This window comes from Balaenoptera borealis (assembly GCF_965194805.1).
Source record: "Balaenoptera borealis genome assembly, chromosome: 4".
NCBI lineage: Eukaryota > Metazoa > Chordata > Mammalia > Artiodactyla > Balaenopteridae > Balaenoptera > Balaenoptera borealis.
The window spans coordinates 102,735,740-102,761,081 of NC_138861.1; the positions used below are offsets into that span (position 1 = coordinate 102,735,740).

Consider the following 25,342-nt stretch of genomic DNA (forward strand, 5'->3'; position numbering starts at 1 on the left):
GCTCATCCTTTAAGGAGGACCCATCTGTAAATCAAATTAGATCCCCATTATCAATAGGAATTTCTTGTAAGTCATTCCTAGGAGCAAGAAGATAATCTGTTAATAAAATGCAGTCCTGGTTGTTTTCTTACTGTGGTGCTGGAAGCAAACTGAGTAGAGGACATAAATAGTTAAAGGAGACCCCACTACTATCTCTTCAGTAGCCTTGCATAAGAGAACAATTGCTGAAATAGCCCTCATACATGGTGGAAGTCCTTTTGCTACCTAGTCTAATTTAGTTTTGGAGCATAAAAGCAAGTCATCTATAAGCAGTTTTGTAAAAGCATCAGAGTAAGACAATGACTACCTATAAATTGCAAAAGACTTAAAAAGCATGGTTAAAGACCTGATTACATTGCAATTGTTGAGGAAATTCAGCTATTTCTGTGACATACATTTTAAGATAATAGCTAGAATTATGACTGACAACATACCAGGACATTTCAAATTTTAGAAACTTCATATAATTTCTAGAACATATATATTAATAACATTCACCCATACAATAAAACCTAAGAAGGTTTATCACTACTCATTTGACAATGTTTCCCATGTAATTTAACCTACCAAATAAGCCTAATTAGTTTAATATCTCCCTTTGAGCTGTTTTAGGGCTCTCTGAAGCATCCAAAAGTTAGCTAGAGGTCAAAAGAACTTCATTTAGAATTTGACTTGAGGAAGTTTGTCAAAGATATCAAAAGGTTTTAAACATTTGGTGAAGTAGGATCATAAGTCACTGTGAAACACTACTTATTCACTTAATCAAGATGACAATAAAATATTCTAAGACAAATACAGAAAGTTACAAGAGACTACTTAAGAGGTAAGGAAGCTTTACAGTCAGTTGTCAAAAACAACAGATCAATATTTCAAGAAAACTTTGTCCTCTTAGCAGAGAAAAACACAAATTCTAGTTTTCCACCATTTTACCTATAATATTAAAATTCATTCACTCAAATTCAATTTAATTACACACAAATTCTTTTCTCAGGGTTCTTTTTCCACAAACCTTCCACAAATTTTTATATTCATATTAGTTTGTCCCTTCTTTCATTTTCCATTTAGAAATAACCAGCTTCTGGACAAAATCACTTTCTTTTTCCTTAACAAGAAATCTCAATTTTTTGTACTTTCTCTTACCAACAACATATATCCTACTTTACATATACAGTCCTTTTTAAAAATTAATTTCTAGGAACATATGACACTTTATTGTATAACATTGCAATAAAGCACAAAATATATTTACTAATAGTCTCAAATATATTTAGTATCATTGTAATAAGAGGTCAAAAATAGGTAAACATAGACTTCTTTAGCAACTAATGTTTCAGTATTTTATCTTATTTTAAAATGATCTAGAATTCAATGAATTTCCATCATTTAACTTAATTCAGTGAAACTTTAAAGTTTCAAGTTACCAAAAATTGGGAGAAGCTTAGGTAGGCATATCATAACGTAAGTGTTCTTAAAGAGTTCACCCAAAAAACTTTTTTTCCATTTATCTCTATTTCATTACTTATGAAAATATCATCATACCAAGTTAATTTTCTTGTTGACAAATTTTGTAACAGAGATAACATGAGCTTATTGACTTTCAGTAAACCTAGGTACAATAAAAGTATTATACTTAATATTGATGACTCTAAAGACATATCTGTATTAATTAAACTAGCAACTTAAACTTGTTTTTATTCATTAAAGATTAATCCTAGATCATGTGGTCCTTTAAATTTTGGGACTAGCTTATGTTACATTTAGAAATATTTGATTTGTAAGTGCTTACTTTCAAATCAATTAAATAGAGCTCTTTTACAAATTTATTTTGATAATACCATTCAGAGATAGAGATATCATATTTATAATGTACACGCAGGCATATATACATCCAGATAGACACAGACAGAGATCTCATAGTTTTCCTGCTTGAATTTTTAAAAGTCTCTTTTCCTTTTTTTTTTTTTTCTTAGTTTTGGGTTCTACTAACTGAGCCAAGGCCTTAGTCTCAAGTGATGTGGGCTATGTTTACATTTCAAGGACATGATAAGAGTTATAACTTCAAGCTTTCTCCTAGGAATACTTTTATTCTCTTAGGGTCAGAATTTTGAAAAGATGTTTTATGAAGTTAGTTTCTCTAACTGAGTATATAAAAAAAAACAGTTTTGGAACGTCAAACGCACCCCATCCTAGTGATTTGTGGGCAAGATGAGTATTGACTTTGTACCCATTGTATGTGAAGCCAGCTGGAGTTCCAGTCTGTGGCTGTGCATTCAGGAGCTGGCAGGCTTTAGAAGCACAATCCCCAACCCCCTTTTTTTGTTTCATTTTGCTATAAAGTACAAATCTTTCCAATTTTTAAGCCACATGTTTTAAAAAGTTGAGCCAACACAGTTGACTCGAATGGTCCTTCTGCTTTCTCTGCCTAAGGACTTTCCTATATATAGTACCCTTCCACTTAGGAAATGTACTGGTACCTCCATAAGATTCCAAGTCTTAACATTTTAACAGCTTGGGCAAAACTCAGGACTGTCACTTTTTAAAATCTATGAGGTCTGGATATCAGGAGAACTCACCAAAGCACTAGGAGAATGCTGGGAAGCCAGAGGGGCTCAAGGGGCCTGTGCTGATACTGAGTGCCTGTCCAAAGGAGAACACAGGGGAGGGACCTCGGGTGAGTTTCTCTGATACCCTGTTGACTATGCCAAGCAATGCAGATGGAAAGTCAATAACCAGTCTGTGACTAAGATTAAGAAAGAGTTTTATTCCAGCTAAGCTGAAGGCTATAGCCCAGGAGACAGTCTCTCAGATCTGAGAAATGCTCCATTGAAGCATGGTTTTTAGCATAGTCTTATACCTTGCTAGAAAAAAGAACCATCAAGCCTGGCAAGGGTTATTCTTTCAAAAGTTCATCAGAGAAGTATAGTTGCAGATTAGCACGTACGTAGCGGGGCAGCATGACCCTGGTGTCTGGGAAGGGGGCAATGAGTATTAATATCAGTGTCACAGGAAGAAAGGCAATGATCTATATCTTCTAAGTGAGCAGTAATCTTTACCTCAGGAAAATGAAATCTTTAATGAGTAAAGCAGAAGCAGATGTACAATGTATGTTTGATAGGTCATCAGTCAGGCCCTCTGCACTCGCATAGTTCACATAAATTTCAAGTTGGACCACACAAAGCCAAAATCGCTTCCCCTATGTTGCAGTATAAGAAAATTTAAGTGTTTCCATTTCAGTGTCCTCATCTATCAAATGGAGTTAATAATATTACTTACCCTACCTGGACGTTGTAAGGATTCAGTGAGATAGTTTATGTAATGCACACTGTATACTGTTTGTCACATAGCAGGGGCTCAAAATTATTTGGATCCTAATTTTAAGATAATAAAGAAAGGATAGTCATATTATTATCCTTGATCATCATTGCCCTAAAGCCAGCCCATGGTAGTGGTAAGTGGCCGACACCTTTTATAGAGAGAGCACATGAAAAGGGTTTTGACATGAGTGACAAAGTTGTATGTCTTACTTATTTTAAAGAAATGCATGCCAGGTGCATTTACTAACCTCTCAGAATGAGCCCTGTGACTAAGTAAAATAGCTTGAGTCCTGTCACGTTTGAGTGAAAGTTTGTCTGGAGAACATTTAGGGATCTTTGCAAGTAATTGAGAAACCCCAAGATAGAGATATGTGATATACTAAGGGTAGAAGTAAGGGTTTGGGATAGAATAGACGGCATCAGAAAGTGAATAGCTTTTGTCATTTTGGTGAGAACATCTTAAAATTAGAAGAGACACTAAGGGTCATACAACAACCTTGTCCTCATTACTTGCCCTATAAGGTCCCAACATTAAGAGGCCTCTTCCAATAACTTTCCAGGACCATTTTTCTCTCCTGCCTAGGAGGCCTCAATCCAGCCACGCCACCATCGTGAATGCTGCCCTAGCGTGTGTGCATTTCTACTTCTGGGAAAGTCATTCCTCCTCTCCTCACTTATTTTTAAAGACCCAGATTAGTTTTTCTCTTCAATGGAAACTTCTCAATGATGCCAACCACATTGACGTCTTGCTTCTCTTAACTCCTATTGACTGAGAGTAGAAGAGTTTTCCTTTAGAACTTAATTTCTTTTTAACTTCTCAGTGTATCACCCTGGTTTCTCCTGTCATTAATAGCTCAGGAATCATGACATTCAAGCCAATTTTGTCCATTTACCAAGTCCTTTGACCTTGAATAAGTCATTTTCTGCTCTCTGCACCTCACTTTTAAACCCCTGTAAGATAAAAAGATTGGATGATTTGATCTCTAAATGATCTCTAAAAGTTGACACAAGTATAAATTAATAATATTAAATTTAAATTTGACTTCACTAGTTCCTGTACGTATTGTCATTCTACCTATATTTTGGAGAGGAAATAGGTAGGTAGGTAAATCTATCCAACTTTAATATTTTTTCTCAACTTGGTGAAATTTCAAACTGAAGCTACAAAAAGAAAAGGAAATGATCAATTTCAAGTTTCAGACAAATTAGCTCACTTGAGATTACTTAATGGATCACAATGGATTGCTGCAAGAAAATTGAAAGTCTACTCACTGATCCTCTCTTCCTCAGACCAGTTAATTGGCTTGGCCATGCCTCCTTGAGTACATTTTAAAATTCATTTTCCCAAGAGTTCCTGGCGATTCTTCAGGGTCCCTTAGCAGAGCCTCAGTTAAAGAACCCTTCAACATGGTGTGGAGAGGCACCATGGTGCATAGAATCTGGCACCCAGGATGCCTAAATTCAAATCTCAACTCTGCCAAGTACTCTTGGCAAGACCTCAGGCAAATCACTTCACCTTTTAAAGCCTGAACTTTCTCCTTGAAACCCAAGTAATAATATAAATCTCAGGGAATTATGAAAGAATTAAATTAGTTAATATGCATAAAGATTTTAGAATAGTGCCTAACATTTATAAGTTCTCCATAAATGCTAGTGGCTATTAGTTTTAGAGTTAATCAGACATAAATTCTGAGTGCGCCCTTTATTGAATGTGACTTTGTGGAAATAATGTAATCTCAATAACCTTGGTTTTTATTTTTCTTTGAAATAGGGATAATAATACCTAACTCTGGTCTGTGGTAAGATTAAATTAATTTATACATGTAAAGTATATGGTGCCTGGCTTAGAGTAAGTGACCATGAAATGTTAGTTTATTCCTTTGGTATTCCTTTCCTACGGTGGGTATTCCTTACAATGTAAAGAAAGCGGTGAGCCTGGGAATGGGGAGAGAAAGCCAGAGCATATTTTAATATAATAACCTGACTTGGGGCTAACAAATTATTGCAACAAAATGATAGAGCCTAAGCTGGAGTTGTTGCTTTTTTAAAATAATATGCAGCCAACTATTCTTTCCCAAAATGCCCCTAGAGAAACACTCCTCTCCAGGTGTTTCACATTTCCCTAGATTTCCAGATGAAGAATGAAACTTAGATAGGAAAGGGATGGACCTCCAAGACTCTCAGCTGGTGGATCCTACACTAGGAATGCCATTATCCTGAAGGGAAATACTGCCTGGAATTAACAAAATCGTACCCATGGGGCTTTATGTGAATTTCAAGCAGGGCTGGGATTTCTTTCCTGGAAAATGGGATGTGGCAACTTTAAAATACTTTGCCTAACTCTATAATTCAAAAGATCAATTGACAAATATTTGCTGAAATCTGCTGAAATGCATAAAGGGAGAATAATAAGTTTGGGTGTCAAAGGGATATTTTAATTCTGGCTCTATTACTTTCTAGCTGTGTGACATTGACTAAGTCACTTAACCTCTCTGTACCTTAGCTTTTTTAACTATAATATGGTATTGGGAAGGATTAAAAAATACAGTTATAGTTTAACTGACCTAATTAATTTCTGTAACTTCTTTTAACTTTTGACTTCCTATAGTTATATGTTGGCAGGAATTTCAGAGAATTGTTACTTAAAACATTTATTTTCCCATCAACTGCTGAGAACTGCTTCCCCTTCACTGGCTTGATGATGCAACTGAAAACATGTTTAGATGGATAGGTGGTTAGGCCGATTGATAGAAAGATATCTCCCATAAGCATATTATCCAAAATGAAAAGAGCCAACTTGATGACCTAAAGTTGTATGTACCTGTTATTTTCCTGGTACCCAGAGGAGAAAAATAGCCCTGTGGGCTGGGGTGTTCAAAAAGTCTTTATGGAGAAAAGACTGCAACTAGACTTAGAGGCAGGGAGGAGTAGCAGGACCAGAGAAGAGCAAAGTCATGTCATCCATCTAGACCCAGCAGAGCCTCTAAAGAGTTGGCACTTCTATCATAATCCCACAACTACCCTGTGCTGAGCAAGGGAATACCAGGGGCTGGGCTCAGCTCTCCACGGTCCGTTAACTCTCACGTCAACCATGACAAGGAGGCAGCTGCATTTAGAAAACTGAGACTCAGAGATGGAGCAGTTTCCCCCAATTCACACAGCAAACAAGTGACAGAATCAGGATTTAACCCAAGCCTGCCTACCCTGAAGCTTGTGTATGATACAATATTTCCAATAATGATGAAAGCTACCATCATTGATGGTTACTTCCTCCATGAAGTCTCCTTCCTGTTACCACCACCCACCTTTCCCCAGGTGGAGCTGACGTTCCCTTCCTGTGCTCCCACTGTACCGTCAAAGATATCTACTCAAGTGCTAGAACATTTATGGGTCACATTCAATTTCATGCCTGCCTCCGCTGTTAGCCTGTAAGTCCCCAAAGGATAGGTTTGGACATTGTTTCCCATTTTATCATTCATGTATCATCTATAGCTCATAGTAGCAGCTTAATAAATGTTAAAGAATAACTGAATGAAAGAATGAATGCTCCTCGCCTACCAAGCGCTGTGCCCACAGCTTTGGCAAGTTAACCTCATTATGTTTCTGTTTCCTCGCCTATAAAATGAAGATGACCATAATCCCTGTCACATAGAGCTATGGGGATGAGTTAATGAGTTCATATTGATGAGCACATAGTAAATGCTCAGTAAATGTTAACTATTATTATGACCACTCTAAGTTGCCAGAGTTCCCTTTAAATGGAGAACTTTAAATAAAGCATTGAAGGATCATAATCACAACTTCACAGAATAAGAACTGTTTTCAGAGTGGTTAAGTGTCTTGCAAAATATCACAAAGCAAGAAAGTAGCAGAACCAGGAGATATCCCCTGGGGTCTGAGACATTACTCATAAGCCTTTATGTTTCATAGTGAGTTCCAGGGGCTAAAAATCCCTTCACGTACAGAATCCCAGTTGATTCTTTTCACCACCACTCTTGGGCTGGGTTTCAGCACAGAGGAGATAACTGGCAGAATGACTAAGCCAGTGTGGTTCTGACATAGCCCAGAATCCAGTGACCATTCCCACAAAGCTGCCTAGGCTGCTTGGTGTGGTTTGGAATAGAATGCCCCTTGGGATCTTTCAGGACAGTAGGACTCATGCTTCCCTGATGGTAAGAATCACCTAGCTTCTAGTTTAAGAACACAAACTCCAGAATCCTCTGAATCAGACTCTCCACAAAAGATTGTTTTTAACAAGCCGAGTAATTTTTATCATTAGGGAAGTTTGTGAAACTTTGCTTTGAGACAGGCTAAAGCAAGAATTTAAGGACGATGGTAGCACTCACCCTCCAGGGGGCAGTTACTAAACAGCAGTGTTCTTGCAAGGCACTGCCCTGCCCACCCCCTATCCATGTTTGTAAATATAATGACTAAATCAATCTCCCTAATAATGCTCTCAATCATGTGTCAACGGGGACCAGAACAGGCCCAGTGTAGTGGCAAGTGGGCGGCGGTTTGGATGCTCCCGCTTGAAAAAAGCCATTGAATCATGGATATTTTGCCCCTGCACTTTTCTCCCGAGAAAAGCTGCCCATGGGCTTCCGCAGGGGCTTTTTTAAGGGGCTGTAGGCACCAGCCACCAAAATTGAATTTTTCCTAGCAGCCTGAGAGCGAGCGGGTTGAGCTGCCTCGAGGAGCTTGCTCCGCGAAGAGAGAGCAGTTGCTATGGCAAAAAGGGGACATTCGCAAGCCTCCCAGGCTGCAAACTAGCGCGCAGACAGCTCTTCTCAGCACGGTGCTGCGTCGTCAGCGCGCGGAGCGCCGCTGTGCTCTCCAGGGCAAGTTTCCTGGGAGTGTCTCTTCTCTGCAGGGACACAGCAAACTCTCCGGTTCTCCAACAGATGTTTCCCTAGCAGCTCTGAAGTCCAAGTACTCGCTGGCTGCAGCTCAGAGTCCCAAGGCCGGCGCGCTGTGATTGAGGGACCCTACCAGGCAAATGCCAGCGTCAGTATGAGAGCCTGGACTTCAGCCCAGGTCGGACCTCACCCCGGGGGGCCGCTGCTTTGCCAGGTGCATCTTTGAGGAGCTGCTCACTTTCCCCCCTCGTGGGTCTTCGTTCCAAGCCAGATATTGCTCGGATTCTCTAATTAACTCCCTCCACTCCGAAGGGGTTCGGAGGCTGGGATGCTCTACCCAGCCTGAAGGATGTTGACTCTCGAGTGGGAGTCGGAAGGACTGCAAACAGTGGGTATTGTTGTGATTATATGTGCATCTCTGAAGCTGCTTCATTTGCTGGGACTGATTGATTTTTCGGAAGGTAAAGTGGTCGCTCCCATCTGTGCTGTTGGTCAGGTCTGGTTCAGAAGTGGATACAGACGCTGCAGAAGTTGAGGAGGCTTAATACGCAAAGTAAAAGTTTTAAAATATGCATGCTTGACATGGAGCGGCCTAGCACTGGGTAGTTCATTGCTGTTTACCCAGATATTTGACATTGGAAAGGAAGGGATATTGTGCCATTATCTTTCTGTTTGAAACCTATTTGAGTTTAGGGTGATATTATGGGTTAAATATAGTTCCAAGGTGGGAAGTTAGGACTCTCTATTATGGGGTGATAATACAGGTTGCTGTTTGGGTTGACAAGTTTCGTGTTGGCTACCACGCCGTAATGTCATTAGTAATTCCATCCTCTGGAGTACCACCCAGATTTGTGAGGGAAATATGTGGCTGCCTCATTAGTTAGGAGGTACGGGGGTGGAGCTGGGTTATTGATTATGATATAAAATGGGTAAGCTTTTGATTTAAAATTGAGTTAATGAATGCTTAGCAAAAATGTGCTGTGAACTCTTAATTTGCAAAAGTGTTCCATTTACATTCCCCAGTGAGCCACTTTGCTCATTTGTCTCTTGAGTGGGAACCCATATAAGCACAGGACAGCATTGGTGCTACCAATAAATATTTTATCCATCTAATATAAATTTTACTACCCAAATCAATTCTACTATACAACGATTGGGGAGTAAAAAAAGTTGATTAACTTCCAGTTAATAGTTATATATATATAGTTATATATATAGTTTTATATATACATATACAATCTTTCTACTGAAATAACATGCTTTGAATTATTTAAACCCTAATTATTTGATGTCAATTCTACATCCAAGCTCTTCTTTCTTCTCAAGTGAAAGAATGGAGTTCCTAAGGATATGATCTTTTACTGCCGAGTTATTTATGAATATTCACTTCTCACGTTGTGTGTAATGGGGGAAGATGAGGAACATATTTAAGCCTGCCCATGCTTCTAATCTTTCTGACCAAGTTAAGGAGCTAAGACCTGATAGCTAAGATGACATCATCCCAAACTATATCCGGTACACAGGTTGTTTCTGTTAATATGTTAATAATGGTCAATGTATGTTATCTTCAGAAAGTCCTTTTCTCTACAAGTGGGTTCATTAGGTTCTACTATTTAGACCTTAAAAGAACAGAAGAAGTTCCATGCAATTTTCGTATCTTCTTTTAAGTATTCTCAATCTGTGACAAGTTCTGCTCAGGCACACATAAGAATAATATTGTAATGGGATTAAATAAAACCTCAGAAAATAGTTTCTGCTTTTTCTCATATTACACAGTAATTTTATTTAACCTTACATTTTTTGCTGGAAGGAAAACAATACAAAAACAAACTTTTCCAAGTGCTACACAACAATCTTGCATTATTTTGAGATTTCTGCCTCAGTGCACTCACTAGTGGTGACTTAACAAAATACAGATAAGATCATTTCAATTTCTATGACTGGAATAATTTGCTTCTGTTTCATTCCTTCTCCATATTAGTTTTTGTTCTCTGGACTCAGTTGAGCCATAGCCCACCATTTTAGTGCACTATACTCAAGATGGCTTGGTTTCAGAGCTAGATGAAGAAGGATCTGAGGAAAACCATCATGGAGGTATTCGAGGAAGTCAACTTTCACAGCCCTATAAGATAGCGCACAGTTCTTTTATTGCCAGTGTTGGTAGTGTAGACATTTAAAGTCAAAAGTCCCAAGTTTGCAAAAGCCCCCTGCAAATAACTCAGCTTTTATTCTTTAAGTGCTGTTTTATGTCACTTAAAGATTTTCTGACAAAACCTTCAAATTTGAGTTCCAACAATACAAAAAGTAGAATTGTAAACCTAACTCCCCCAAATAGAATCACAGAATTTTGAGCTAGTCTGAAACATCTTTCTTGGGATAGGTATCCATATTCATACCCAAATAATAATATCCATGTCCATATATGAATCTTTATTTCTATACACACACATATATAGAGATGATGTGCCTACACATTTAAGATATTGTGTAAAATGTCCAATAAGCTGGGCAAACTTTGGATTCAATATGCAAGGCCTGGTTGTGCTAAAATAACAAAGATGCAGGTTATCACCATACATGAGGTATATTTCCTTGACAAGTAGAAAAAAATTGGGAAAAAAAATCTTTTTTGTTCTGAAGTATATGTTAAAAAATACTGATCTAGTCCAACTGTCTCAGTTGACATAGAAGACCACTGCAACCCAGAGATGTTAACTGATTTATCAGAAGGCAACACTAACTGGGAGCAGAGACAGAACCGAATCCAAGGACTGCTGAATCCTATAGTGCTTTTCCTACTACAACACACTTTTCACTTATTTCTCTTTCCTAATACTGGGAAAGAGAATTAACGAAAACATTGGTGGGAAATTTCCTGAATTCCTGAAACTTGTACTGAACTGTCCACTAACCCCCTATGAGATATCTGAGGGAAATGCATTCATAGGAAATAAGATTACACAATGGCTACACAATTTCCCAACCCAAGTATAGGACCCAAGCATGGCATGTAAGTGAGCTAAACCACACTACTGACTTTAGAGGCAGGATTAGAATAGAAGCAAGCCAAATGGTTTCCTGAGCCCCTTTCCCTCGAAGATCTACACTGAATTTTGACCATCTGTGACATATTCAATGTCCATGAATGGCTAGCCCAAGTAGAATCCAACAGTGAGACCCAATGAAATCATAAGAATTCTAGCCTAGGCCTCCTGTCTCTGTTTTCTCAGATTGGGGCACTCTCCAAGCAGAAACAGAACTTTTGATCACCAGTCAAGTGGAGATATAAGAAAAAAAGCCTTTACAGAGCAAGCCACAAAATATTAGATTATCAAGTCCTTCATCCTTTCTACCTGCGAATGATAAAAAGGCCAAAAAGGGCTTTCCCAATGTAGATTGCCAAACATTTAACTGAGATTGTACCACTTAGAAAATATAGCCCAGAAAAAGGCCAGAGAATTAGCCATTCTTTTTGGTGGAGAAGTAAAGATGAGGCCCAGAGCAGAACTGTGAGCTTCTTTTAGGCAACATCAAACTTTAAACTGTCCTCAGGGGGCAATGATTGTTCACTGGTACCATCGTGGAGTATTTTCTCTAGTGTGACTCTGTGGATTGATTAACTTAGAAAGTAGTTCTGAGCCTATATGAATGTGAGCTTCTGTATTAGTGTCAAGATAAAGCGGTGTTACTTTATTATTGTCTCCAATGGCTAGTGAGAATTAGCCATGAATAGGAAAAGGTAAAGAGAAACATTTCTGCTCCCACCTAAATTAGATTCTGATTTCAATAAAGCCCTACTTTAAAAAAATAATTATCTTTCAGTTAAAAATTCAAGGTTTAGGGAGCAAAAGCAATTTGTAAAGAGGATTAAAATGACTAATGGGATTTTAATATAATGATTTGAGGTTTTACATATATCCACTCATTAATAAAGGGAAGGAGGAAGGACACTCACAGGATTAATCTCATCATTTCACAGTGTTGCATGTAATATATAGCTTATTGGATTCTAAATGTGGGCAGGGGCCTCTCTTAGGCATTGACTGAGTTGGTGGGAAGGGACAAGATGAACACTGAAGGAATGAACTCTCAGTAACCTTACATTCTAGAAAGGGAAACTAATTACCTAACAAGACAGGAGAAATAAGCTCTGGGCACAAACCCAAGAAATGGCCTGTAGAGGCACAAATGGAGTGGAACATTCTGGAAAGGGCTCAAGGGAAGGTTTCATGGAGGAAAAAACCAGTTGTACAGGACTTAGAGTGTGAGAAGGAGTTCCCAGATGGGAGAATGGGGAAATAACTTTCCAGGCTGAGCAAAGAGCTTGAATTGTGACCCTGAGCACTGAGCGAGGGTAGCTTTAATGGAGAAGAGCAGCGCCTTGTAGCACGCGGGCATCAGAATGTTGAAATGAGATGTGTCTGAAGGGGTCCATTGGGGTGAATGCCGAGAGGACACTTATTCTCTCACTGGTGAAGAGCCATTTGCTCAAAGTCTTCAGCTTTGGAGAAATAATGAGCGATATGGCAGACCAGTGTTTCAGGTGCGTCAGCCTGGGAGTAGGTGAAGATGAGTTCAGAGGTAAGAGAGTGGAAGCAGAGGTACCAGTTATGCTTCTGGAACAATTCAGGTGGGAGACAACATGGGCAAAAATCCATAGATTGCCCTCCTCAATAAGATGTCTAATGTGAACTGTCAATTTCCAGTTTTTCCAGAAACTCATGTTTAATATAATACTCTTGACCTGCACCTGTTCTGAAATGGCATAATTGTTTTTTATTTCAGGGCAATGTTGTTTGGCCTCAAATGTATTTCCTATGAGAAAAAAAAAGAAATCTGGGGCACACAGAGGTTGTAGTTACCAATATAGTAGCTTCATTTATGGTGGGAATTTAAAATTTTTGCAAGATACATCTAACATCTTGCAAGGTCTTCAATTACTTTGAACATTTATTCTGGAAAATTTTACACACAAAACGTGTAGAGAACAGTATAATGAACTTTGATGTACCCATCATCCAACTTCAATACTTACCAATACTTTGTTATTTGTGTTTCCGCAATGGCTTACATTTATTGTTCCTCATCTGTCTACAATATGCCAGGCACTCTGCTAGGCCCAGTATACAAAGATGAATTAAAAGTAGTTGCTACCCTCAAGGAACTCTCAGTTGTATAAGGGTATGTAGTGTATAAACAAAGAAAATGCAATACATTATGGTAGCTAAATCAGTACGAGTCCGAGATTTAAAGAATGGAAAGTAATTAATCCCAAGTGGAAGAGATAGAAGCGATCAGAGATGACTCCCCAGAGGACATGATTTCTAAGCTGGGGTTTTAAAGCGAAGTTTATCAAATTTATATGCCAGAAAGTTGCTTGCACAAGTTCTACATGCAGGGTACTGGGTGAGGTAATACCAACATAGGAACATGGTATAAAATGTGGAATTCCTGGAACAAAAACAGAAAAAAATGTAAAGGGAAATAAACATAGTTTTACTCCCTCTCCTTGATTATATAATTAACCTTGCTGTCCAGCACAATGCTTGATATGTAGAACATACTAAAAAAATGATGGCCTGAGTGTAATTTACTCCCATACATTAATAATGCCAGTGCACTTCTACTTGTGCTACATACTTGAGAGCCTCTAGTGCCTCCTTCAAGTTTCCAAAGTAGCTTGGAAACTGTTGATTAGTTGATTATGATCTTTTCACTTTCTTTTTTTCTCTGCTAGAAAGATTTAACATCAATGTTACCCTGCAAAACAGAGATAAACCACACACCAAAAGCATCTGAGGTAACTGTTTATTAGAACCTTATGGCCCTGGGAAATAATTTCAAATCAGACATCCAGCAGGGAGCTGAAAAAGCCCAGCTTAGATGGACTTTGATTTGGCTGGGAAAGTAGCCCTTTCAATTCTATAACTGGGAAAAAACAACAAGAACAACTTGGATTTCTAAGTGAAATTGAACAAATATCTACTAAGCACCTACTATGTGAAGGGGAATAAAGGACATGGGGCATTTTACCATTCTTAGGAAGTTTTCAAATTAAAGACCAAACAGCTCATGAATAACTAATCCAAGATGAAAAAGTGTCTGGTGCGGGGTGGCGGGGGAGGGGAGCAAGGCCTTTAGAAAACACAAAGAGAAGAGCCATCTCATCCAGTTGGAAAATTTCAGGGAAGGCTACACAAAGATGGTGGCATTTGAAATCTGATGAGTTGAGGGATCAAAAGACTTTGATAAGTAAAGACTGGAAGCTAAAAATAGGAATTTAAACTGTAATTTAAAGGGAAAAAAGGCAGCTTCCTAAAGTCATTATTGTAATCAGGTTGATTCTAAAAAGCCCATTAATCCACTTAAGATATAATGAATCCATGTAAATGTCTGCTCTGAACCTGGCAATGTGCTTGGTACTGATTGGTTTGGGGACTATTATTTTTTTAGTTTTGCTTACTTTGGGAACCCATTTCCCACCCCAGCCTGGAGCAGATAGGTGGAATCTCAGTGAGGAGGGATGAGGGTGGAGGGGTTGTACATTTCAATGACTTCCAGCCAAAGAGCACCAGGAACACACCTGTGGTCAAACAATTTGGCTTCGTTACTTTTTGCGGAAAAGGAGGACACACACCATGGAGAACTGTGGGGCATCTCGGTAACAGAGTGTTAGAAAGGACTTCTGGATTTGAGCTTGTATTAGGGGATTATGATTTAGGAAGCAGGGCTTTGTTCGATGAAGTCAATAATCCAGGGTAATTGGCTTAATAAATCTTACGTACAAGTAGCAAAAACTAGACAAAGGCTAAAGCTGTAATTGGCAAAAAGCAAGCTACATTAGCTAAAAGGGTGGATATTTGGTTACTTTTGTGGTTTAAACGAAGTTCATGTTTGTCCTCTTCTCAGCCTTGATTACAGAGTGGTCTTGTTTTTTTCTTGATCAATAGGTACACAGAGTGGTCTTGTCTGATGTTAGTACTCTGTGACATTGTTTATATTCAACAAGAGAATGCCAAAGCCTACCTGATAAACCCGGGCAGCTCCCTCACGGTCTAAGGAGCTGCTTTCTCTCACACATGATAAGGGAGAGGGCAGAGTAAAGTGAGGACAAGTGAAGCTCTGAGTTAAATCCTAATTCAGTAACTCTCAACCAATTACTTAACCTTCCTGAGTTCGAGTTCCTTCTGTAAAATGAGGCTAATAAGCCCAACCTTTCAGGATTGTTGTAGGGCATACAAACATATAAGTGAAATATCTAGCTCAGTGCTTGGGATACAAATAGAAGCCAATAAATGCCTTTCTTGTAATTATGAAAAGATAACACGTTCCTTGAGTTATATCAGCAGTTCTCAAACTTTACGTGTATCAAAATCACCTAGATGATGTGTTAGAAATACAGATTGCTAGTCCTCACCCTAAGAGTTTCAGATTCAGTGTATCTAGGTTAGCGTCTGAGAATTTGCATTTCTAATGATTTCTCACTTTAGGCTCATGCTGCTCCAGGGCACACTTTGAGAACCACTGAGTTAGGCAATAAATCTGAAAGGCCAAACCCCTGATGTTTGCAATGATTTCTTCACTGAGTTCTTTGGCACCTGCTGAGCTTTACTCTAGAACAGTTGTCAGTCATCTTGTTATATGTTAAGTATTTTAAACTTTGTGGGTCATGAAGTCCGTTATAACTGCTCCACTTTGTTGTTGTAGCACAAAAGGTATAAAACTGAATGTGTGTGCCTGTCTTCCAATAACACTCAAATCTGAATTTCATACAATTTTCATGTGTCACAGAATATTTTTATTTTTTAACCATTGTAAATGTAAAACAATACAGCTGAAAGATCAAAAACAGGTAGCAGGCTGGACTTGACCTTTCACTGTAATTTGCCAACCCCTACACTAGAGTTGGCAATAAAGGAACCCGTTGAGAAGGGGTCTCAGGTTGGTAAGATGTTGCCTTTTGGAAACTTATCTAGATTTTTTTGAGTCCTTAGTCTCATTGAGTGGATGGGGGTCTAGTCCTTCTTTTGGGGTTGATGGAATTATCTGCTAAATTAACAAGTGATTTGAATTAGGATGTATGTGTTTGTGCAGTGTTTTCCCTTCCCCTAATTTCACAATTTCTAGGCCAATTTAGAGGGTTGTTATGTAAATTAAGCCATCAACATGATTGTGTTACACAATGAGTCAATGCTGGGGCTAGGCAGTTAGGGTCCCCCCTTCTTACTGATTTTTGTTTAGGTTTCATTGCCTCTTGGACAAGGAGACATTATGCTTTTTTCATTGAGTTTATAAACCCTTGTCTTGTGGGTTTGTTAAAGACACATTTCAACTCTTCAAAGTAAACTGGTCCTCCGACTATTGTATTACATTAAGTCTTATGGGTCGAGGACAAATACATTGAATCAACAAAGGTTTTAAAAAGTAAAATCACCTTCAGTCTGAATTCTCTTGAAAATGAAAAACCTATAAATAGTGGTTAATTTCATGTTTTTTGAAGTGAGACCGACCTGAAGTCAGTTCACAGCTCTGCTTTTGACTGTCCACATGGTCTTGGACGAAGTTTATAACCACCCTGATTGTCAGTTCTCTCAAAAATGGGGAGAATAATAGCTACCTCATAGGATTATTGTGAGAAGTAAATTAAATGATATTTCTTAAAATTACGTTTAGCACAGTGACTGGAGCACAGAGCTCACCACATACTTTGTATTACTTGCAGAGTTAGTATCATTGCTGTCTTTGTTCTTAACTTCCATCATACCTATTACTAAACATGATCGTTCATTCAATCATCCATGAAATGAAGGTTCTTAAAAGTGATCTGTGTACCAGGCACTGTACTGGGAACTTAACGGTGCTAGTAATTGGGAACTTAAAGGCATAGTTTTAGCTAAGAGGGGTTTACACACAGACAAATTGATTTAGTAAATTTTCCTGGTCTCACATCTTTGCAAGGCGTAGGGGGACATAAGAAGAGACTGACCAGTACTATTTAGAAGGTGGGGGAACATCAGAAAGGACTCATAGAGGTGACCTTTGAGCTGAATCTGAGTGACACTTTTAGGCACTCAGCATCACACATCCTTACACTTTGTGTTGATCCCAGTTTCTAAGTCTTCCCTACCATTCTTCCCTTTTCTCCCACAATGCCTTCTCTTACTCAAATGCCACCCATATTTCCCCATTTCAGCCCAGATCAAAACCTACCCTCTCTCTAATACCACATTTCCTCCTTAATCTGAATTCAGTCAGTCCTGATGTATGTCATAGAAGGTATACTTGATAATAACAAACCTTCATACACTGTTCCCCAAGTCATTTACTTTGTGTTCATTTATTTTCTCCTCAGCCAGAGAAGAGAACACTCTACCTCAGCACAGAGTGAATTTGCCCTGTATTTCCATAGGGTCCAGAGCAGTACAAAGTATATCATGGAAGCACAACAAACATGTATCAGTGGGTTTCTCACTGCATCTTTGATAGCTTGTCCCTTTAAATCAATACACGTGTCTCATCTTAACACCATCCCCATCCCACTTTCTTCCAACCTGACTTCATATTCTCAAAAGGGAAATCTTTCCGGACATGGCGACTGAGCTGATGCTCAAGATTCTTCTGTTTCACTTATAAAATAAAATCTCCATGTCTTTGCATATAATACAAAGGTCACTATCAGACCAGTGCCTGTCTGACTGATCTCATCTCTAGTCATTTCTTTTTTTCCCTCTTTCTTCCCAACTTTATGTTTCAGCAACACTAAACTTAAGTTCCCTGAGCATTTTGTGTGGTCTCCAGCTACCATACTTCTGCATATACTGTTCTCTCTCCCAGAATGCCCTTCCCTCCTCATATTCCTGGAAACATCTTTTCAACCTTCAAATCATAGTTCATATTCTTCCTTCTCTGGGAAGCGTGTCTTGACTTCCTGAAGCAGAAAACGATACTCTGGCCCTAAGACCTCTGTGCCTCTCCCCCAGCCTCACCTGTGCCCATTTTATGTTCCAAGGCTATCAAACTCATTATTTCCCAAGCACCCCATGCTGTTTCATGTGTCATGCCTTTCCCTGTATTATGACTGTCCCTCCTTCTAGAATAAAATTCTCATTGCCCCTCACCTGATTAACTCCTCCTTATCCTTTAAGCTCAGCTCAGGAACCATCTATTCCAGAAAGCCTCCCTTGAACCACCTAACTGGATGAAGTACCCATATCTGTTATCCCAAAGCACTCTGCCTTAGCACTTCAAAGTACATTAAACTTGATTTCTATGCCTTTCTCTTCCACTAAACTTCAAGCACCACATAGGCAGAGCACTTGTCTCTGTGCCCTCAATGTCTATGGGATTGAGTAGATGGATGGAGTGATGATAGATAGGCAAGTTTATTCAGACGTTGTGGTAATAAACTCAGAGTTCCCATTGCAGTCTTGAATTAATATAATTTTTAAACATTTTGTCTAAGGCGGGGTTTCTCAACTTCAGCACTACTGACATTTTTGAGTGGGTGATGTTTTGTTGAGCGTGCTGTCCTCTGCATGATAAGGCTATTGGCAGCAGCCGAGGCCTCTACCTACAAAATGCCAGCAGCACCTTTCCGCAAACATTGACAACCAAAAGTGTCTCCAGGCACTGCTGAATCCCGCGAGGGGAAGAAGGGCAGGCAAAAGTACCTCTCACCATGTTGAGAACCACTGGGTTGAGGTATGATCAAACATAATTTGTGTTTTTATATACATATGTAAAGTCTTTTTATATACATATATTTTTAAGTCACTAAACTGCATTTAAGTGTGAAAAGACTATAGCATTGGAAATCAAACCTGAATGGTGAGAAAGGGAATGATTTTCCATTACAAAGTAATAAACAATCATTGTAAGAAGTTTATAAATATACAGAAAGAAAGAAATATGAATAAAATGCCCATAATCCCACCATTCAAAGAATAACCATTGGTAATATTTTGTTCCTTTAAACTTAGTAATACTGTATGTAAAAAAGTTTATGTAGTTTAAATTCAACAGTGGAGCAGAAATCTTTTTATATTAGATTATAGGTCCTTCATAAATATTTTAATGCCTGCATTATATTCTATAAATGTGTATAATATAATTTACTTACCCTGATTTTAGGACATGTAAGTTATTTGCATTTTGTCCAGTATTTGAATAATTCTTTAATTCTTTGTGTGTGAGGTTGCTTACACATTTAGAATTATGTTCTTAGGATAGAGTCTTAGAAGAAAAATTAATGGAACAAGAGAATGGGCTGTTTCATGTATCCTAGCATATATTTAAGATCAAATTGCTTTTCAAAGTGGTGGCACAGATTTACTTGCCCATCTGTAATGTAGGAGTGCCCAGGCTTCTGTGCTCACTGCACGGTCACCATCTGCTGTTGATCAGGGGACATTTGAAGGTGGACCCTGAGGACCATGTTGGCAAACTCAATGTTAAGAAACTGTGTCTTAGGGCTGAATTGCTAATGCTTTTTAATCTAACATTAAGAATCATAATTATGTGCAGATATGAACTTCACATTGTAGCTTGAAGATGCTCTTCTTGTTCTGCTTTCTTGTCAACCAAGATGCACTTCCTTTATGAAATGATCTCCACTTCTTAACAATGATCATGCCCATCACAACCATCAAGGGTGGCATTTAGTAGGCATCAGATTATTTATTGAAAAAAAACCTGTCTTTTTTTTTTCTAGATGAAGTAATACCTGAGCCTGTATGGATTTAGGAGGAAAATTGGAATACATAAAATCATTGCTATTATTAATGAATGTTTCCTGAGCCTTACTAATATATGCATTTTACTGAGATACATTTAAATAGCAGGGAGGGAGAGTAATGTCTCTTTTTAGAGGTATGCTTGTGTTCATCTCAAGTAAGAATGTGTGATATCTTGTTCATGTGACAAAGTCTGGAACTAAGAATCATAGATCTTTTGAGTAGGAAGATATGAAAACCCATGCAGTCAAACTCCCTCCTATTACATGTCATGATAAAGTAATGAGCTACACAGAGTTCCTTTGTGAATTAATGGTAGAACTTGGCTGTAGAGGCAGGGCAACATTCAGGTTAGGAGACACTGAGCCTTGAAAATAGACAGACACTGGTCAAATCCTGCCCCTGAAACATGCTGGCTGTGGGTCCTATGTAAATCACCAAACTTCTTGAACTTCAGTTTCCTCATCCATAAAATAGAGGTCATCAAAATGTCAGCTTCATAGATCTTCGAAACAATAGAGTGATTTTGAATCATAGAATAATTTTGAGACAAGGCACACACCCTATTGTAACTCAAATTTTCTAATTATTGCTTCAGTCTTCCCTCTTCTTACAAAACCAGTTTAGGTAGAAAGGCTCCTAAACATTGTGAACAGAGCTGTCAAAAACGTAATTTTCTTTATGCTGATTCTGAGTACTTTGTGTTGCAACTTATACTGTGCTGGGTTCTGCCACGTATCAGATAGTTCACAGGTATTTTCAATAACCACTTTTATAGGTGAGGAAATTTGTTCAAAGGGGCTAAGAAACTTGTCTCATTTCTGAGAAACCAAACAGCAGAGCTGGAATCAACCACAGACTTCAGAAGCTAGAACTCATGTTTTTTCCACTCTAACCTTCCTCATAAGTGCTAACTTTTTTGTTTTGTTCGTTTGCTTGTTTGTTTGTTTCTAAATCTCTACAAGTAAAGAAATGCTCTAAGGTTCCTAGATTAGTAAGGTCAAGGTAGTATACTGGGGGCAAGTGCTTTCCCAGACATCCATTTGAATAGAATTGACTTTGTATCTCAGTAAACTCATGGTTACTAATGACTTGGTCACAGAAACTCTCTCGTGAATAAACAGGAGAATACTGAAGACCCGGCAGCAATGAGATATATTGGTGATGTGATTCCACATTTAAACAAATTACAGGGAAAAATGGATAATGATAAAATAATTAGAAGCCAGAAGCACCTGAACAAACACCCAAATCCTACATCTGTCTTCACTATATTCAGCCATTCCTAAATATCTCTGGTGCCTTGAAGAAGAAATTAGCAGAAGCTTTTAAACATCACCTGAGTGAAAAGCAGAATTAACTCCTTCCTGTTATTGCAAATGTTCAAGGAGACACAGAGGGAATTAGCCAAATGCCTTCTTTCACGACAACAGAGGTTGCATAGCTAAAATTCTTTTTAGAAAATATACCTCTGTTACAAATTTGCACATAAGCTGTAGGTCCCTAACAAGATTTTAGACTAAAAATATAATGCTCAAAATAGTAAGCTGACTTCAGTATTCTTATATATCTCTTCTAGAATACAACAACAATAAAACCAACATATAGCTTAGCATTTTGTAGGTGTTTTCAAGGGAAATGCAAAATCAGCAAAGAAACTGTGTAGTTGCAAAATCTTTGTAAACTTCAGAGTTGACCTGCCTAGCTAATATATTTCAAATACACACATGTTACAACAGTAAGAACTATTCTTGCCAGTGGCTATCTAAGGTGAGTCTAGAAATATTTCCATGAAGCACATCTCCTCGCCCTACCACATTCCAGAAGGACCTGAAATGTCTGTTCTTTAGGGAACAATTTAAATCCTAGAACAATTATTTAAGGAAAGTCTGTCAACTCCTTTAAATACATTTTCTCAGGCTGGGAAGGGAGGGAAATTTTTCAAGTGGACAAGGATTGCTTGAGATCTTATGCCATGACATCTACACCATGTCACCTCCTCTTAGAGAACTTCCAATCATTTCACTATATATGGTGTCATTCGTGGTGTTTCCTTGCAGTGCTATGTTCTTCACTCTGGGATGTGGCTTATGTTTTACACAATAAAGACACAGAAAAATCTGCTGATGCATCAAGTACATTATGGATTCTGAGGTACCAAGATTATTGGTCTGAGGCCAATCCCAGATATAGGCAGGGATATAGTATAAGAATTGACTAACTGGCCATCCTTTCCTTGCTTTGCTTCTTTGTGTACCTTCTCCTAAATATGGATGAGTGCTGACTACATTCATAGCTATGCTGGGAAATAGTAGAGACAGATCCCAAGTAGAGAGGTAAAACAATGACATTCTTATTTCCTTCTCTTCACCTTCTCTTTGATTATATAGGGTTACTTAAAGTTGAAACAAAGTAAACAAATGAGAGATTTCTCTCTCCCCTGGAATCCATAGGCTGCTAGAGAATATTTATGCAAAGTGCCTCCTAATTAAAATAATCTTCCCCAAACACTTTCTAACATAATGATAAATGTCTTACTCTGTAGATGAGAATTAGGAGTCTCATAATTGAGCTTTACTCTGTCTTATCTCATCACCGATTGCTCCATATTAGCTCCGTTTTTTCCTTCACATGCTAGACAATTTGGTTAAAGACAATCCAAAGACACTTTTTTACAGAGACCTTTAAAAGCTATATTTTTGCCATATTCTTACCAAAAACCATAATTGAGAAGTTGGCATGCATCCTTGTTCACCTTGAAGAAACAGGACAATACTTAGGGAGCTGCTTACCAAAGGGCAGGAAATCATCTTGCCCGACTACTCCAGCATTCACGGCATGTTTGCTCCTGTCTGATTCTGCCCATGTGTCTGTCTTCCCTGAAATTACCTGCCTGCTCCCTTCCATCCACGTGAGTCGAGGATATCTTTAGGGTCGAGCCCATTCTCCTTTCATTTCTTTAATCTCCGCTTTCCTTACGCTTGTTACTGCACAAAATCTACTCTGCTATTCTCTTTATTTTTTGCTTCCACTGTACTTCTTGCATCTCTTCTTTTAAGTAAAAGCTTCTTGAGCACAGGAAGCATGCACTAATGTGTATTAACCATAGCGTATATAGCACCTGTCCCACAGCATGTAGGATTTCCTCAGTACTTGGTTGTTTAATATGAAGAAATACATATAGCAGAGTTGCATGATTCCCTGAAAAAAATCAAATAACTGAGTAATAGGAATACTAATTTATAAAAAATAATAATAATTCGTAATGATATTTTATTACTTATAAATCACTATGATAGGTACTCCCATTTTATTTTTGCCACAAATATATGAAGAGAAAAATTTTTATAACTTTACCATTTATAGATGAAGAAACTGAAGGTTAGAGAAATTAAATGACTTCCCAATATTGTTCTGTCAGCATATTCTAACTGAATGTTTAGGCTTTATTTTAAGTCCAAATCAGATGGATAATAGATGAGTTGAATGACACTTTAGAGATTGGGGTAAACACCCTAGCTTAGATTGAGACTTAGTCATAAATCATGTTATTGCTACCTATAAATTTTTAAGTATTTTTCAACATTTCAACATGTGATTTGGATGGTACGAATTTTTACTTTTAGTTTCTTTTTGTTTACTACTGAATGAATAAAATGATAAAAGAAATACAACTTTTTAGACTTGTTTCAAACAAAATGGTACAAACATGGCTTGTTGGTTTCAGTGTTTGGATCAATGACCAGTACTGCTACTCCAATGTTTACATGTATATCTGACAATAGCCCTTATTCTGACTCTGAGGGTTTTGAAAGGAGCCAGATAAACAGCATCCCCTTTTACTCCCACCTTATTCTGAAGGAGTAAGAACTAAGATAAAGGAGTGGGAGATGGAGGATGTGGTGTGTTAACGTGGTCTGTTAATGATAGGAACCAGGTCAGAGGCTGTAGCCCAGTGTGAGATTCACATGGTCCTGCTGACTGGTCCAGAATTAGGGAGTCTCTCAGTCAGAGGTTATGCTGCCCTGGATGGACCCCAGCACATAGCATGGGGAAGGTGGTGCTGCCTGGGGAGACTTAGGCTTGGAAGAGCACAGGAGAATCCTGCTCCTTGTGGGCAGTTTGCTTCCAGAATGACAAAAGAGAGAAATTAAGCAGAGCAGGGAAGTTATCCTTTTCAGATTTACCAATCAGTTAAGTCATTTCTCCCCAAGGAAGGAGGAAGTGAGGGTCAAGTGATGCCAAGATGGTTTAGTGAAGACGGAAATCAAAAGGTAGGAAAGGGGGACTTTTGCCTAACACTGACCTCTTGGTAATCTCCAAATAGAAAGTGTTAGTTTTAAGAAGTAAAACACACATGGATTGTTAATTATAAAGCCACTTCTAATCAAAGTGTGTGAAAATGTTCATGGATTGAGTGTGCAGTGTGTTAATATTTCCTTAATAGAAGTGGATTTTTTTGTTTCTTTGTTTTCATTGCATTTCAGGGACCACTGTTTTCTATCTGGGGACCCCTGGGACCTGAATATTCAGGGTACTTAATTCTCATGCAGAGTCCGTGGTTCTATTTTCACATTCACATCTTGGGACTGGGCCTAGAACTTTGCATTTTTAACAAGCACCCAAGTGATTGCAAAGCAATTTAAGTTTATGGAACACTAATGTAAATGTGAGTTATCAAAATCAATTTCCATTTTTTAAAAAAACTCTTGTGTATGTTCATTTTCAGTAATAGTTTGAATTGTTGCCTCTGATGAGTTTTGGGACTCTTTCATTTTTCACGAGAGATAAATGTTATTTATTTCTCAAAACCACAAGTGTCTTCCAAAGTCTCAGAAGTTGTGCCTTTATGCACAAAGAGGATTTTGCATAATCTGTGGTAGAACATGGGGGCAGAGGCTTGATGGAGTTGAATACCTTTTTAGTACATGAAGTTTTTTTTTAATTTGAGCTATCACAGATTTTTTTAAACATTTATTTATTAAATGATACCAAACATAAAACCAATTTGTTATTCTGAATTTTGTGATTTGCCTTGGCAATTATCATTGAAAAGCTAATAAACATAAACTTAATTTTTACTGAACTTTTAAAGTTCTATTTTATTTTTTTCTTGAGACTTTTCTTTGCCTGAGAAATACATTGTTATTTATAAAGTGGAAAAGCAATGAAAAAAATTCCTCAATAGTCAAAATTTATTAAGTAAGCAAATGTTTAAAATCATTCCTTTTCCATGAAATAAATTACACCAAAAAAGAGCAGACTCTATTTTCAAAAATATAAAATGTCTCCCATATGTGTGCTTCATAAATGTTGTCTTGGTCCATTTGGCTGCTACAACAAATTACCGTAGACTGGGTGGCTTCAACAACAAACACTTATTTCTCACAGTTCTGGAGGC

General features: G+C 38.1%; 1 protein-coding gene across 7 annotated transcripts in view; it reads left to right on the forward strand.

Annotated features, from left to right (window-relative positions):
* The window catches only part of KCNIP4 (potassium voltage-gated channel interacting protein 4), a 1,207,795-nt gene that overhangs the window by 954,427 nt on the left and 228,026 nt on the right, over positions 1 to 25,342 (forward strand). The window contains exon 1 of one of the 7 annotated variants that reach the window (XM_082389237.1): positions 5,509 to 8,458. The exons of 5 other annotated variants lie outside the window; for them this stretch is intronic. Coding sequence is in view for 1 of the 2 variants with exons in the window: in XM_082389234.1 (XP_082245360.1) it covers positions 8,559 to 8,670 (112 nt within the window). In the remaining variant the exon portion in view is untranslated. One more of the 7 variants, XM_082389234.1, reaches the window with a different exon arrangement.